This window comes from Setaria italica, chromosome V (assembly GCF_000263155.2).
Source record: "Setaria italica strain Yugu1 chromosome V, Setaria_italica_v2.0, whole genome shotgun sequence".
In the NCBI taxonomy this organism is placed as follows: domain Eukaryota; kingdom Viridiplantae; phylum Streptophyta; class Magnoliopsida; order Poales; family Poaceae; genus Setaria; species Setaria italica.
In genome coordinates this window covers 25,338,435-25,354,545 of record NC_028454.1, presented here as the reverse complement: position 1 = coordinate 25,354,545, position 16,111 = coordinate 25,338,435, and the positions used below count along the sequence as shown (strand labels likewise).

Below are 16,111 nucleotides of genomic sequence, written 5' to 3'. Positions count from 1 at the left end.
CTACCAAGCGACAGTGGAAGCAGCCGATAGTCGTGTTTCACCTTGCTCCTCATTGTCGGGGAAACTTGTCGTCGGGGCTGTAGGAAGCTCCACCCGAAGGAGGCGTGGGGGGTCTCGCGATCGTGGTTCCTCTCCCTTTGACCCCACACTCCAAGTAACGGCGCCATTGTCGGCACCCAAGTAACACCCCGAACAAGTATCGCCAACGTCGGGGGGCGCCACCGCGAGTTTCACCGTAGTCGATGTTTCGATCATCTTCCTGAAGGTATTCCCCTTATCCCCCTCCTCGTGTGCGCACCATTCTCCCCAATCATGACCTAGGGTTTTGTATGATTGCCAATCTGTTGTTCCTTTTTATGTGGATGTTCCTAAATTAATCTCTAGTTTTATTCTAATGGTCCTGGACCCCTGATTACTTGCAAACTTAATACCCTGCATGTTGCAATTTGTATGATGGCACTGTATGCCCTAGGGTTTTGTATGATTTTTTTTCCAATGTGTTGTTCCTAAATTGATTTTTAGTTTTATTCTCATGGTACTGGACGGCCTGGTTAGTTGCAAATATAATATCCTATATTTTGCAATTTGTGTTGCAATTCTCTGTATGTTGCAATTCTATCATCATTAGTTGCAAATGCAATACCCTGTATGTTGCAAATGTAATACCCTGTATGTTGCAATTCTCATGGTACTGGAGCCCCTGATTACTTGTAAACTTAATACCCTGTATGTTGCAATTTGTATGATGACACTGTATGATTGCAATTTGTATGATGACACTGTATGCCTTATGATTCTGTATGATTTTTTTCAATGTGTGGTTCCTAAATTGATTTCTAGTTTTATTCTTATGGTATTGGACTGCCTGTTTAGTTGCAAATGTAATACCCCGTATGTTGCAATTTGTGTTGCAATTCTCTGTATGTTGCAATTCTATCATCATTAGTTGCAATTGTAATATCCTGTATGTTGCAAATGTAATACCCTGTATGTTGCAATTCTAATGGTACTGAACTCCCTGATTACTTGCAAATTTAATGCCCTGTATGTTGCAATTTGTATGATGGCACTATATGATTGCATTTTGTATGATGGCACTGTATGCCCTAAGGTTTGTATGATTTTTTTTCCAATGTGTTGTTCCTAAATTGATTTCTTATTTTATTCTCATGGTACCGGACTGCCTGGATAGTTGCAAATTTAATACTCTGTATTTTGCAATTTGTAGTTTCCAGTCACTGTATGATGGTATTGTATGATTGTTGCAATTCTAATGTTTTATTGTGGCATTTGAATTTTGTGTGATGCGATTGGAGTTTTTTTTATTTATGTGTATGTTACTTTAATGAATCTCTAATTTTATGCCCTGTATCTAGTTTTGTTGTTTGCAAACTGTACACCCAATTGTTATTACATAGCACTTCCTATCATCATTTTTTGCAAAGCACACACTAACCTTTTTTTATACATAATAGCGCTTAGGATGGAGCTTGTGCGTTCATCCCCTCGTCTCAAGATGCAACATTGGAGGAAAAATTTTAGGCTTCCTGATCCTACACAGCCCCTGCCAAGTGATGATGAGCTTCCCTATCCTACACAGCCCCTGCCAAGTGGCGACGACAATGATGATGATTTTGTCTCAAATCTAATTGAAACAATCCCATTGTTCGATGCCCACACCACTAGAAAGAGGTGGCGTGGGGAGGCCAGTTCCAGCATATATCACCCAGTAGATACTGCTGAGGTAAAAAGTTTTTGATGTACTTTTTTTGTTTATTTTCTATGTGAATATTTTATATATATTCAATATTTGAATGATATTTCTTTTTTTTTGCACAACCCACATATCACAAACATCGCTGATGATAAGAAGACTAGGCGAGTCTCACTTTGATGCTCTCCTTCTAAATTTACAGATCTTGTCAAAGCAACTGATAATGAAATTAAGGACAGATTACGCGGCATGGGCTTTGGCGGGTTGCTGGAGTTCAAGCCAACTTTATTGGATAGGTCGTTGCTTATATGGCTCATGGACAAATTCAATCCAGATTCTATGAAGCTAGAGCTCGGTAGTGGCAAAGAGATTGAAATCAATGAGCATAGCGTCTGGTGTGTCTTCCTGCCGAATAAAGTTGGAAATGACCCCCCATTCAAGGGTCGGAAGGAAGCACGACAGATGTGCAACAATGTGAGGCTTGAGCTATATGGCCAACCGAGGACTAAAATTGTAACGTTTGAGCTCTCTAATGAACATCTTTAAGATCAGCAAGATCATTAGAGTCTTTTTGAGCTGATGATTAGCAGCTTTCACAGCAAAAAGACCACAATGACCTTAAGGAGTTTAACTGCTGTTTACATCCTAAACCACATGTTTGCACAACAACTTTAAGTTTCACCGACAAGAAAGTTGTCCAACTGGTTAAATACCAGCTACCTTGGTTCTCGACTTTTATTTTTCCTTAGCCAGCCAGAGCTCTAAATCTGTGAGACAAGTTCAACCTTGAAGCCTTTTTACTCCAATCCGTTGCGATCTTGATCTAACTTCTTTTGGCAAAGTTGTGCACGGGTTCAAGGGCAGAAACTTGTTAAAGAGTTCAATTGGCGCACGATTCAAATTTTTGGGAGAAGAGTTGCAAAGCATGTGACTGCTCTGTCTCTTCTCGCCCCGAACCAGAGCCCCTGTGCGACGTCGCCGCGTGGCACGCCACCACCGGCAGCTCGCCGGCAACCTTGGGAGAAGAGGATGAGAGAAGGAAGGTCCCGAGATTGATTGGGAGCCAGGCGGCAGCAAAGGACAAGCGGTGCCATGGTGGCGGCGCAAGGGGGAGGGTGCCGAGGCACGACACACAGGAGGTCTTTGTCCTCATTGTTCTTTCTTCTTTTAGGCCTGGTTTGGTTCCATTTGATTATTTTTAAGCAAGTGTCACATCAATGTTTAGATACTAATTAGGAGTATTAAACGTAGACTATTTACAAAATTAATTACATAAGTGGAGGCTAAGCGGCGAGACGAATCTATTAAGCCTAATTAGTTCATGATTTGACAATGTGTTGCTACAGTAAACATTTGCTAATAATGGATTAATTAGACTTAATAGGTTCGTCTCGCTGTTTAGCCTCTACTTATGTAATAGGTTTTGTAAGTAGCCTACGTTTAATACTTCTAATTAGTATCTAAACATTGATGTGACACTTGCTTAAAAATAAGCAAGGGAACCAAACGCCCCCTTAATCTTCTCTGTTCTTGCTTTTCTCGAACTCGTTCAGATTGAACTCTTCTCTATTCTCGTTATTCTCAAACTCGTTTGAACCAAACTTTGGAAAAAAAACATGCGTGGTCCAACAATGGAGAACTTGAGAATGAGCTGTTTTATTGCATTGCTCTAGCCTAGTGGTGGTATCCTTGGAGTAAAAATTAACGGTAATGCTTCAAGCCTTTCATGGGATCGTACAAATTGGATGATGCCGGGCAGACCCACCACGTGAGGAAATTCAGCCTGACCTTCCCTATACGTGGACAGTTACCATCCATGGAAAAAAATGCCTCTTTGCCTGTGAGTTATCCAGTCGTCTCCTACCTCTTGTCGCTCACTCGTCACTCTGCCTTCTCCCCTCCCATCACTCAGCCCTGGTTGATCTAGATCCCATCAAAGAGGAGATTATTTTGTGCAGAGAGGCTCACAATCGAGTAGAGGATGCCGATTCCTGTAGCGAGAAGCTCGATGCCAACAACAAGGTGTTGATTCTGGCGCGTGATAAGCATGATCTCCAAGGTAGTGCGATGAAGACCTCGATCCTAGCAGGAGAGTGAGGAAGAGATCAATCATAGCGAGCATGTGGTTAATTCGGGCTGCTAGGAGCTCCATCCCACCGGAAAGGGCATCGAATAGCTTCATTCCGGTGGCCAATTTTAGGGGAAGTTGGCTATCCTACGTGTTGAGATCCATGTTTCTAATATAACAATTTTTCGACGTTGCGGTTGGTGATTTTGGATGTTCAAACATGTGATTAGGCACTACTAGAAAAGTGATCTACTATTTCGGATGTTCAAACACGTTAATTAGGAGGATTAAATATGAGCTAATTATAAAATTAATTACACAAATGGAGGCTAATTCACGAGATGAATCTATTAAGCTTAATTAATTCATCATTAGCACATGTTTACTGTAGCATCATATTGTCAAATCATGGACTAATTAGGTTTAATAGGTTCGTCTTACAAATTCATCTGTGCGATTGGTTTTATAATTAATTTATATTTAATACTTATAATTAGTATTTAAACATTCGTTGTGACAAGAATTTTAGGAGTGTCTTTAAGCTCTCCCGAAATTCCAAGTTTCTTATGCTTACCTCCCATGGGACATGGACGGTGGATGCCCGCACGTCTCCGTCGCATCCACGGCATCGGGTTCCTCTCGCCTCTCAAAATCCTCGCGGTCCGTGTCACCTGCGTCGTGTCGTCTCTCGCTTCGCACGCCCGACGCAAATCGCCCCGCGTCGTGTCGTGTCCTCTTCCTCTGCCTTCTTCGGCTCGCGCTCGAATCCGCAACCCAAGGTTCCAAACCCTAGTTTCCTCTCGTCGACTCGTCCTCCACGAACCCTAGATCTCAAATCCACCGCCCGTCATCCCCCTAATCTCCGTGCCTCACGCTTCTCTTTGCAGCCGATTCCACCGCGACCCGCCGGTTCTCTTCTCCTCCGTCCCCGAGATCTCGAGGTGAGTTGTTTTGGTGCTGCTGCGACTTCCTCATCAGGTCCGCGTGCTCCGTACTTCGTGATGCTCACACGCGTGCGTTCGTGGTTTTGCCGCCGCAGGCATGATGGTGGAGGCGAAGGACAACGAGGTGTACGAGGAGGACCTCGTCGACTACGAGGAGGAGGTAGAGAATGTCGCCGACGGCGCCCCCACCAACGGCTCCGCCGATGTCGTCAAGAAGTACGTGCTACAGGGCGGTTTCTGGTTGCTAGGGTTCGTGGTTTGGAATTCTGATCTGACGGATTGGGATTTTGTTGTGTGTGAACAGGGGGTACGTGGGGATCCACAGCTCGGGGTTCAGAGACTTCCTGCTCAAGCCGGAGCTTCTCCGTGCCATCCAGGACTGCGGATTTGAGCATCCTTCCGAAGGCAAGCTTTACCTCACTGTTGCTGCTGCTTATGATGGCCTTCTCAGTCATATTAGCCTTGGATGCCCCAGAATTGAATATATGTAGACCATGTGCATAGCATCTTGAATTGAATTATCTGACTCCAACCCATGCTATGGCATCTTAAACTGTTGTGGTTATTTGGGGTTATGTTAACATGGTCTTGGGCTCGAAATCTAGCTATTTCACCCCTCTAGTATGTGTTGAAGTGCATCTGAATATCTGATTGTGAGTTTTGTTCAGGCCGCCAGGCTATGGTTACACATCTTATTGCTTTAGGCTTTGGGGTTTGGGAACCTTTATTTGAATTTCATAGAGTTGATAGCTGGAGTTGTAACTGGATATGGTACGGCAATCTAATTGTGTTATGTTGGGTTCAGTTCGGTGGTCACTTTCAGAAGTTGCCAGTCCAGAAAAATTGATGTGTTTCAGTATTGCTGTTGCCTATTCGTCTACACTTTCCAGTAGCATATCCCTTCGCATTCTTATTCATGTTTGTAACACCTAAATTGTACGTATCTATCATCAGATTTTAGCTACTTAGCTTTTGGAGCTTTAACCCTTTCCGCATGGAGTTGAGCCCGAATGGTGAATAAAGAGGGTTTCTCATGAGAGTTTCCATTGTTTTGGTGAAGTAGTACAAGAATTCCTTGATATGTTTCACATCAGTGAGCAACTAAGGCTAGTACCTGTTGTTTTATAGGTTTATGAACCCCTTTGAAATGCTGCTGCTATGTCAGTCTATTATGTGATATGGGCTTATGTTTTCGAGTGCTTCTTGGCATCTATAATCTTGCACAAAGTCTCTCTCTCTCTCTCTCTCTCTACAATATACAAATTACCAAATCATGCTGGTGTGAAGAAGGTGAAATGAAAATTCGACCAAAACTAATTGTGCACGTACAAAATTGTTGCATTTTCTTTTTATCTAAAGTTGAATTAGGTTGAATACTAGTCAAGTATCTATCCTTGCATATAAATTGTCTGTTGATCTGCTCCTGTAATAGTATGGTAGTTAAATTTCCACTTCTTGGTGTGCAGGTACAAATTCTTTTGACATTTTCTTCTGGAGGAGAATGGTATAGCTTTACATTAATGGGCATAGAAGGTTGATTTTTTTCTTACTGGGGTGCTGCTCCAACTTTGTTTGGTTCCACATCAGTGCAACATGAATGCATCCCTCAAGCCATTCTTGGAATGGATGTCATCTGTCAAGCAAAATCTGGGATGGGTAAGACTGCGGTTTTCGTTCTCTCAACTCTTCAGCAGATTGATCCTGTTGCTGGCCAAGTAGCTGCGCTTGTGTTATGCCACACAAGAGAGTTAGCTTACCAGGTTTGTATTTTCTCGGTTCGCTACTTTTACTCTGATTGATATGGCCGCAGATGCTGATTGTCTCTGCTTAACATCCTGTAGATTTGCCATGAATTTGAGAGGTTTAGCAAATACCTGCCTGAATTAAGAGTCGCTGTCTTCTATGGTGGAGTTAACATAAAGAATCACAAGGATCTATTGAAGAATGAATGCCCGCATATTGTGGTTGGCACACCTGGAAGGATACTTGCTCTAGCTAGAGATAAGGACCTTCCGTTGAAGAACGTGAGGCATTTCATTCTTGATGAATGCGACAAGATGCTTGAATCACTTGGTAAACTGCCCTTTCCTGGCATATTTGTATGTTTAATATAGTTCATCTTGACCTTGTAAGGTATCCAATTCTTTCATTTGCACTGTGTCATAGTCTTTAGTTCCCTAACTAATTTTATATGTATTCTCCAGACATGCGTAGAGATGTCCAGGAGATCTTCAAAATGACTCCCCATGATAAGCAAGTGATGATGTTTTCAGCAACCCTCAGCAAGGAAATTCGTCCAGTTTGCAAGAAATTCATGCAAGATGTAATGTCCTGTGGCCCAACTCATTTCAATTGCACTTCCTCCTGTCTGTCCTCTGTCCCTCCTTGCTTCTGGTGGTTATGCACATACATCGATATGGGAGATGGTGTTTCAGTTGTCAGTAGGTTGAAGGGATTGCTGGTTGCTTTGCTGACCACCTGTCAATACCTTTAAGCAACGACTTTGGTGGATAGCAAAGTTATTTGGTGACTTCTTTGGTGTTGGTTATCAGTTGGTACATGTGCACATTCTTATTGTCTATGATGAAGTGGAATCTTCTGTTGTCGGTATAAACTGCTTGGGGAGAATGTGGGGTTTAGGTTTGGGAGGGTGATTATATGGTAGATCATGCAAGGCCAGTTTTGATTTTATCAGTAGTCTACCCACATTTTTACTTGTACTGGGATTCCACTGCATCGGTGCAAACTGCCTCTGGTGCTACCATGTCATGGTCAATTCAGACATATCTGCTTTTCTTTTGGCTGGAATTCTTATACCAAGCACAAGAAATGTTGTTGGCATGGTCAAATCCCAGTACACAGTGCATAACTGAAGCTACAGGAGGAGGCAGAAAATTCTGACACGAGCAGAATCTACTGATATACCTTTTGGGATGGCTCGAGTTGCATTGGTCCGAGTATTCTAATATCTTTATCTATCATTTGTTGCCTTACAGCCTATGGAAATTTATGTTGATGACGAGGCTAAACTGACCCTTCATGGTCTAGTTCAGGTAATGTGAACTATCCATTAGAAAGTTGCTCTTTGAACTTTGTGTTTGTCTCACGCTAACCTTTTCGGTTCTGATTTCAGCACTACATCAAATTAAGTGAGGCAGAGAAGAATCGAAAGTTGAATGATCTCTTAGATGCGCTCGATTTCAATCAAGTTGTGATATTTGTCAAAAGTGTTAGTAGAGCTGCAGAGCTGAACAAGTTGCTCTGTGAGTGCAATTTCCCCTCAATCTGCATACATTCTGGAATGACACAGGAAGAGAGGTTTGTGCTCCTTTGCTGTCTGATCATCAATTTGTGCCATTGTTATGTTGGTTTGATTATGCTAGGCTTTACATGCTTTTGTGTGATTGATGCTTTGTGATTGATAAGCTTGTGCTGTAGATGACTCTAATCAATCAGCTTGATTTAAGGTCTTACATATCATTGAACTTCCACATGTTGTAGGTGATTTACTTTTTTTTTCTTGTGCATGGCAGTGGGTCCATCCCCATTAATTTTGTAAAAGAATATAATGATAGTGGTGACAAACAATGCTAAGGATTTGGATGTAAGTTGGTGTGGATGGCACCAGAGTTAATTATTCATATACTACCTCCGTGTCAAAATATTTGTCGCTGTTGACTTTTAGTTATGACATTTGACCATTCTTCTTATTCAAAAAAATTAGGTAAGTATCATTTATTTTATTTGTGGCTTACTTTACCATCATAGTTTATTAAGCATGACCTATCCTTTATGTACATTTGCAATAAATTTTGATACAAAGGGAGTATTTGTTATAATGTACAATGGTCAAACGTTGCAAGAAAAAGTCAACAGCGACAAATATTTTGATACAAAGGGAGTATTTGTTATAATGTTTAGAGTTAGGTGTAGACTGATGCCAGTGCTGACCAGTACAACACACAAATATTGTTTAAAACGCAAAACTGAATTGCATCATCATTTTTGTCTTCATTTCATCGCAAGCCCTAAGCATTACCATGTGTTGGTATTTCCAATGTAACCATTGGTTGTAGTTGATATTTTCATCAGATTGATGATGATACATCTGCGTGTGAAGTTCTATAGACATTTGCACTTTGTGCTCCCTTTTCAGCTGGTCTTCCAATCTAACAGCGTGGCTTTGATAGGTTGACCCGATACAAGAACTTCAAGGAAGGACACAAGAGGATTCTTGTGGCTACCGATTTGGTTGGTAGGGGAATTGATATTGAGCGTGTCAACATTGTCGTAAACTATGATATGCCAGATTCTGCTGATACCTACTTGCATAGGGTAATTGTCGCACCCCCTCTGTTGCAAGCCGTGGGTTCCTTTTATCTTTTTTACTATCTCTTGTTGATGCATTCACCATTGCAGGTTGGTCGGGCTGGCCGTTTTGGCACTAAGGGACTTGCAATAACCTTTGTTTCTTCTGCATCTGATTCTGATGTTCTCAATCAAGTTTGTATCATTGCTCACTCTCCATTCTTTTTACTTATCCGGTGTCGTAGTAAAGCCTAACAGTTCATATATCCGATGCTTGAAGGTGCAAGAAAGGTTTGAGGTTGACATAAAGGAGCTGCCTGAGCAGATAGACACTTCAACATACAGTAAGTATTGTGTTTTATAGTCGTTAACTGCCATGCATGGTACAAAGGGTGCTCAAGCGCTGATGTGTTATTATGTTGTTAATCTGCAGTGCCATCTTGAGGATCCAAGCGAACTACTGTGTAGTTACAGCTGGAAACGATGGTTTGCTTCAACGCATCATCGTGTTGGGATGACCATTAGATAACCTTGTATTTCTTGAAAGATGTTCCATCTGTGCTTAATCGGCAGTTAAGGTGCACATGCTATGCAACTATTGAGATCATGCTCTTAGGTTTTATTTGCATCTTTGTAACATTTGCTACGTAGCAAACCTTTCGATGTCCCCTTTATGACCATGTCACGCGCTGGTTTCCTCTGGGACTGCCCTCTCGCCTACTTTGATTTTTGTGGTATCCAGCCTGTAATATTCCTCTGTATGGTATCATTTGACATGCGGCGGAGGCCGCTAAGGTAAGGATGCAGGCAGGCGCGCCTGCAGGCAGCCTGCAGGACACCTGCATAGTTAGCTTATCCTGCAGGAACCTGCAAGCATATGCTCTGCAGCCCTCTTCCGTCCGCTGGGCGTTGCCGCAACAAGCTAGCAGGCCAGGCGGGCACCTGCAGACGCCCGCTAGCATATGCTCTGATGATGCTTGTGCAAGGTTTGGAGCCGCAGGTTCGGTATCAAGTTCAGATAAGTTGGTGTATCAGGCAGCTCGTGGTCATTCTACGTAGAAACCTCTGAACAAATTCCTGCTATTTACGAACGAACACTAAACGGACTAAAGAATTGTTCCTCAAAAAACCGTCTGAAGCATTGAGAAGCAATTCAGTAACCAATTAGGTGTTAGATTGCTGCCTTGTTTACCAATTGAATCCGACGAAGCAGCAGAAAAGGGGGCCTGCTAGCCAACTCTGCCGGCATTCAACTTGTTCAATCCCCCGGAGCTGTCGTAGGAGCAGACTCGCGCGTAGAGCACATGAGCGCATAGCCGGCGCGGCGGCAGCAGCGTCCAAGCGGAGGAGCAAGCTCGCACGGGGGCGTGGTCGGCGGGGCGGCACAGGGTTGGGCATCACGAGTCCGATGCGATCTTTTTTTTCGAGATCCGGATTGAGGGTTAATACGCACAAAGCTTTAGACGTGCTAGGCGGAAATGTTGAACTCGATCGGTCTTTAGACAGGTTGATGCTGCACGTATTCGTAATATTTTACGTCCTGTGCTATTATTTTTTTTTCTTTGGATCTCCACCCTATACCTGGCAAGTGCCTCTCTTTGCTAAAACGACTTTTATATTTCCAAATTAATATCTTAAAAACTATTGAAGATCAAATTTTACTATAATATTTTAACACGATAAATATTCAGAAACGAAGAAATATACAAGAAAATATTCGGGTGCCGGCCTGCCGGGCGTGCCACCGAGCCCGATCGCCGCCCCACAGCTCCACTGAAGTCGTTCTCTCACATCCCTGACCTTTTGGTGTCTCCTGTCTGCTTTTGCTCATCCTATCTCCTCACCGCGCGCTCTCTGCCCCTTCTTCCTCTCCCGCGGGTAACAGCGAGGTGACCCGTGAGCGAGAGAGCTCTGCGCTGCTCCGGTGGAGGTCCGGGCCTGGTTTCTCCCCGGCTGCCACCTTTCGTTCACGGTGCGCTCGGTGACGCGGTGAGCACCAGCCCGTGGTCGGCGGCAGCGCACCGCCTGCTCCTAAGCAACCGTTTCTCTCCGCCGGCCCGCACCCCTCCCCTTCTCCCCTGTTCTAGCTTCTTCTCCAACTCCAGAAGGCCGCCGTCACTTGTTCTCTCCTTCCGGGCCTGGGGATGCAGGGGTGTGGAGCGACGTGGGGAGGTGGGGTGGGGGTGCCGTCGCCCGCCCGCCCCACCCTGCCACAAGTGAAGTGCCGCACTCACTGGCTCTTGATGCCTACCACTGCCAGCTATGGTACGCTACGATGGCCCGAAAATTTTACATGTACCACCATGCACACCCTTAGAGCTAAGGTCGTTTTTTGCTTTTCTATGTGCATATTTACTATGCACCTAAATACAGTGTATATCTAGATGCGTATAAATATTTATGAACCTAGAAAAGTCAAAACGACTACAATTTGAAACAGAGGGAATATTTTGGATTCAAATTATAATAAAGGTGTAGAACCATATTAGCAACAAATCTTAACTTGATATAAAATTGCAATATGCTGATTAATGTGTTTATATGGATTATTGTATAAGTAGCACACACTCTAATGTACACATAATATTCCTAAAATAAACCCATATTGTGAGATTTAGTAGTATGAAATTTAATTCAAGCATGACATAAATGTACTGAAAATTTGAAATGGGATAGCCTAGGTATAACTATTTGGATGAAATTGATTGCATAGGACCATGGGACATGCAATTGGAAAGTTTTCTGTAGTGAAACCTTCTTCCTTTTTGACATTTACTCTAACAAAACTAGTATACCAATCAGAGGTTCAGATAAAAAGTTCCTCTTGCCCCTAGAGAGGTAATAGGAGCACTATAAAAGAACTCAACCAGAAAACAATCGCCACTTAGTTCAAATTCCAGTTCACGAATCACAAGTACAGTAGCTACATTTTCCATAAGATTGTGCAAGAATATGGGGCAATCATTTGATGGCTGCATTGTGCAGTTAAGAATTTTGCCATCTCTTATGTGTTTAGTGTGATTGAGCAGCCTTAATTATTCTTCCATAAATATTAGTTTCTGTTGACCCCTGAACAGTTCACAAGTTGAAATGAAATGCTGAAACAGCTCATTACTAGATTTCCACTCAAGGCTTCTTCATTCTAAATCTAACAATTTTGGTATTATGCAGGAACACAACATGAGATGAAATATTGCACGTTACCACAGAACAAGTGTATTTTACTAGGAGGAAGATTTGGTCGACATGTTACTAGGAGCACACTTTTCCAGTTTCAAAATTATTCCAGGAACACTGCAATGGCAACACTAGAAATGTCTGGACAGTTTCAACAGCCCATGTTGGAGTCTTCAAGAGACTACTTGACTCGGGCATTCCACGGTGCAAGCATGAAGAGGAGAGTTGTGTCAAGGGTTGAGTGTTTTCTGTCTTCAGATCCAATAAACAGTGGCTGGTTGAAACCCAGGAGGTGGGAAAATTTTAATAGTTTGGAGAGTGCTTGTGTCCAGCCAGAGTACAAACTACCAATAAGAACACGTGCTGACTGTAAAGCCGAGCAATATGAAATAACGGGATCACCCTTGAGCCCTTCTGATGTTCCTGCTGAGGCTGTGAGGATTGGAGATACGAATGAGGTTTCTCCATGGTGGCAGGAGTTTCCAAAGCGCTGGACGATTGTCCTCCTCTGCTTCTTTGCATTCCTTCTTTGCAATATGGACCGTGTAAGTTGGACAGTGATGCTTTATCTAATTTGTCTTATAAGAACGATTGTGTTACACAGTTCTCCTTTTCTTTTGCTTCCTGAAAAGTTGCTGATTTATGCCAGGTCAATATGAGCATTGCAATCCTTCCAATGTCTTCAGAGTTCAACTGGAATCCAGCAACTGTTGGTCTAATCCAATCATCTTTCTTTTGGGGTTACCTTCTTACACAGGTTCTTTGCTATTGCTTACTGTACGCTGAGAGTCACATGAGCATCTTGGTATATAGTTTCTGATATTTCACATTGAAACTTGCTGCTGCAGATTCTTGGAGGTATTTGGGCCGATAGGTTTGGTGGTAAGGTTGTGCTAGGATTTGGGGTTGTATGGTGGTCACTTGCAACGATTCTTACACCCATTGCTGCCAAGATTGGACTTCCGTGCTTACTCACCGTGCGTGCCTTCATGGGGATAGGCGAGGTTTGTGCTATATTGTCTCTACATTTTGTACTGTATAACTTGGGCTATTTATCTGAGGTAGGATGTGTAAACGACATGTCTCCAAGTTACACAGGTAGAGTAGCATCCATGAAAGGCAGATGCAATGATGAAAACTTTGTATTATGTAAGATATTTGCTGGTTGAAATCATCAGATATATTATTTCAGGTAAAACACGTGATGTATCTGGCATGATAGCAGTTTTGGTAAAACTTGACTACTTGGCATCTAACTTAATTTGTTAATACCATTAGTGGCGTGTCTTTGTTAAGGAACCAAATTTCTAGTTGCAACAGTACAATGCAACAGCTCTCCTTTTGCGTTTATATAATTTTTTCTTGTATATTTGGTTTTACAGGGTGTTGCCATGCCTTCTATGAACAACATCCTTTCCAAATGGATCCCAGTTTCAGAGAGAAGCAGATCTCTTGCCTTAGTGTACAGCGGAATGTACCTTGGGTCAGTCACCGGCCTTGCTTTCTCACCTATGTTGATCAGCAAATTTGGCTGGCCTTCTGTTTTTTATGCATTCGGATCCCTTGGAAGTGTGTGGTTTGCACTGTGGCAAAGCAAAGTAAGAAAGCCTAAGTGTTGCTCTAATTCCTTACATTCTGTCATATAGTTCTTGTTTTATAGGGGCTACTCAGTAAACACGTTTTCATCATAAAAGGTTGGTTTAGCTACCATTTTGTTTTATCTGTTAACCACATCATCCACTTTGGAAGTAGTTAGCACAGTTCAATGATTTTTGTGGGCACTTATTTTCATTAGTGACAGCCATTATCTACTCTTAATTAGGCACACAGCTCTCCAGATGATGATCCTAACCTAAGTAATGCTGAAAAGAGGCACATACTGGGTGGTGGTACCTTCAAGCAGCCTGTCACTTCCATACCATGGAGGCTGATTCTATCAAAGGCTCCAGTCTGGGCTCTCATAATATCACACTTTTGCCACAACTGGGGAACATTCATTCTTCTAACATGGATGCCCACTTACTACAATCAGGTTGCTACAAAGTTATCCTGTGCAATGTTTGGCAATCCTCATTCTAATACCCTATAATGACATCATCATTCTGTTTGTTGTGCTCCCCAATTCTTTTACCTAGGTTCTGAAGTTCAATCTAACCGAGTCCGGGCTTCTCTGCGTCTTGCCATGGCTGACAATGGCAGTTTTTGCGAATATTGGTGGATGGATTGCTGATACTCTTGTTCAGAGAGGGGTCTCTATAACAAACGTCCGTAAGGTATGTTCTCCTTCGGTAATTTTTGTTTCATGTGTGAATTTGAGAGTGGATGATTAAGCTACTGATCATGAAATACTTCTGAAATGTGCTGAAGCAGATTATGCAATCGATTGGTTTTCTTGGGCCAGCCTTGTTCTTGACACTGCTGAGCAAAGTCCGAACTCCAGCCATGGCCGTATTATGTATGGCCTGCAGTCAGGTTTGATGTGCTTCAGAAAGACCATTCATGTGGATCCATGTCTTATCTAAAAAAATATGGATCTCAATGTAGCTTCTTATACTTTAACAATTGGTGATGATTCCGCCAAAAGTGCTTGCTGTGGTATAAGCGCGTGTAACTGTCCATTTTCTTTGGCAGGGAAGTGATGCATTTTCACAGTCTGGGCTGTATTCAAACCACCAAGACATAGGCCCACGTTATGCGGTAATGTACTCATGTAGTCTGTTACTGGTCTAATGTTCTCTAGTTCACAACAGAGGCTTAGTGTTAATTCTGGCAGTACTGGTGTTCCTTGCGTTCTTTGGCCCTATCTTCGTAGAAAACTGCATCTAACTAGATAATGTTCCCGCCAAAACTGCAGGGGGTACTTCTTGGACTGTCGAACACTGCTGGCGTGCTTGCAGGAGTTTTTGGTACTGCTGCCACTGGCTACATTCTTCAGAAAGGTAAGAAACTAAAAAAAAAAAATCAGTGGTTCGAAACAAGATACGTATTATTTAAAAGTGACGATTAGGTTGACAAAGTCACCTCAGTAAAGCAAATTATAAAGAACCTTATGTGTTCTTACTTCCTCCTACGTTTTATTAATTTTCTTTTTAACTTCCAGGTTCTTGGGACAGCGTGTTTAAGGTGGCTGTTGTACTGTACATAATAGGAACAGTGGTGTGGAATGTCTTTTCAACTGGAGAGAAAATTCTCGAATAATCTGTGGACAGTCCTATATGCCACTATATGGAAATTGACTGATTTTGCCAATATCACTTTGGCGTACAACAGGGAAAGCTTGTCTGCTGGAAAAAACACACACACCTGCTAATAGGCAAAGTCATGTGTGTTGGATGTGCTATTTACCTATCTATGTACCTATGTGCATTTTATCTATTTAGATGCTCTTTAGATGCTCTATAGATGCTTGGCTTAGCTTCGGAGTTACCTACCTATGATTATCCTATACACAATACTACCTTATACTACTGTTCGAAAAGTTATACTACTGTTCGAAAGGACTCGTATGTAAGCTTCCGATGGTTAAAATTAATTGTATACTATAGGTAGTATGCATGAGTAATATGGGGTAGTATAGGGATATGATTGGAAATATGTAAAATGGTATTGTTGAAATATATCAAATCTTTCTTAATTATTCTATCTTCTTTCTTTTTATTTCTCATCTATTCATTTCCACGTCTCTCCTCGTTTCCTAATCTCTCGCACGTTTTTACTTCTCATCTATTCATTTCCACGTCTCTCCTCGTCTGATCCATGGCCTTCGACGGCTCCGCGGCCGCCACCCGCGACGCGTTGCCGGCAGACCGGTGAGACCAGGACCGCAGGGTGTGCCACGAGGTGCTCCCGAACTCGTCCCTCATGTCCTGAATCAGGCTCCTGAAAGACATCCTCCTCCTC

General features: G+C 42.6%; 2 protein-coding genes across 2 annotated transcripts; both read left to right on the top strand.

Moving 5' to 3' along the window:
• Positions 1-4,353: 4,353 nt before the first annotated feature.
• On the top strand, positions 4,354-9,735 carry LOC101779223 (DEAD-box ATP-dependent RNA helicase 15). Its single transcript, XM_004968891.3, has 13 exons — positions 4,354-4,561; positions 4,670-4,723; positions 4,822-4,942; positions 5,031-5,131; positions 6,314-6,486; positions 6,568-6,799; positions 6,931-7,049; positions 7,723-7,779; positions 7,860-8,044; positions 8,917-9,061; positions 9,146-9,229; positions 9,315-9,378; positions 9,468-9,735. Exons 1-13 carry the CDS (start codon positions 4,369-4,371, stop codon positions 9,476-9,478), a joined length of 1,539 nt encoding a protein of 512 aa, XP_004968948.2. The 5' UTR covers positions 4,354-4,368; the 3' UTR covers positions 9,479-9,735.
• Positions 9,736-10,846: 1,111 nt separating this feature from the next.
• LOC101778814 (probable anion transporter 4, chloroplastic) lies at positions 10,847-15,848 on the top strand. Its single transcript, XM_004968889.4, has 11 exons — positions 10,847-11,299; positions 12,206-12,756; positions 12,861-12,968; positions 13,060-13,215; positions 13,594-13,809; positions 14,034-14,243; positions 14,347-14,484; positions 14,582-14,683; positions 14,843-14,908; positions 15,066-15,150; positions 15,312-15,848. Exons 1-11 carry the CDS (start codon positions 11,179-11,181, stop codon positions 15,407-15,409), a joined length of 1,851 nt encoding a protein of 616 aa, XP_004968946.1. The 5' UTR covers positions 10,847-11,178; the 3' UTR covers positions 15,410-15,848.
• The last annotated feature ends 263 nt before the right edge of the window (positions 15,849-16,111 follow it).

Excerpts from the sequence above, each read along its gene's own strand:
- LOC101779223 (XM_004968891.3), top strand. The coding sequence starts at position 4,369 with ATGGACGGTGGATGCCCGCACGTCTCCGTCGCATCCACGGCATCGGGT. Across the intron at positions 7,050-7,722 it reads GCAAGAAATTCATGCAAGAT|CCTATGGAAATTTATGTTGA; the intron begins GTAATGTCCTGT and ends GTTGCCTTACAG. Across the intron at positions 8,045-8,916 it reads GGAATGACACAGGAAGAGAG|GTTGACCCGATACAAGAACT; the intron begins GTTTGTGCTCCT and ends TGGCTTTGATAG.
- LOC101778814 (XM_004968889.4), top strand. The coding sequence starts at position 11,179 with ATGCAGGGGTGTGGAGCGACGTGGGGAGGTGGGGTGGGGGTGCCGTCG. Across the intron at positions 13,216-13,593 it reads CCTTCATGGGGATAGGCGAG|GGTGTTGCCATGCCTTCTAT; the intron begins GTTTGTGCTATA and ends TTGGTTTTACAG. Across the intron at positions 15,151-15,311 it reads TGGCTACATTCTTCAGAAAG|GTTCTTGGGACAGCGTGTTT; the intron begins GTAAGAAACTAA and ends TTTAACTTCCAG.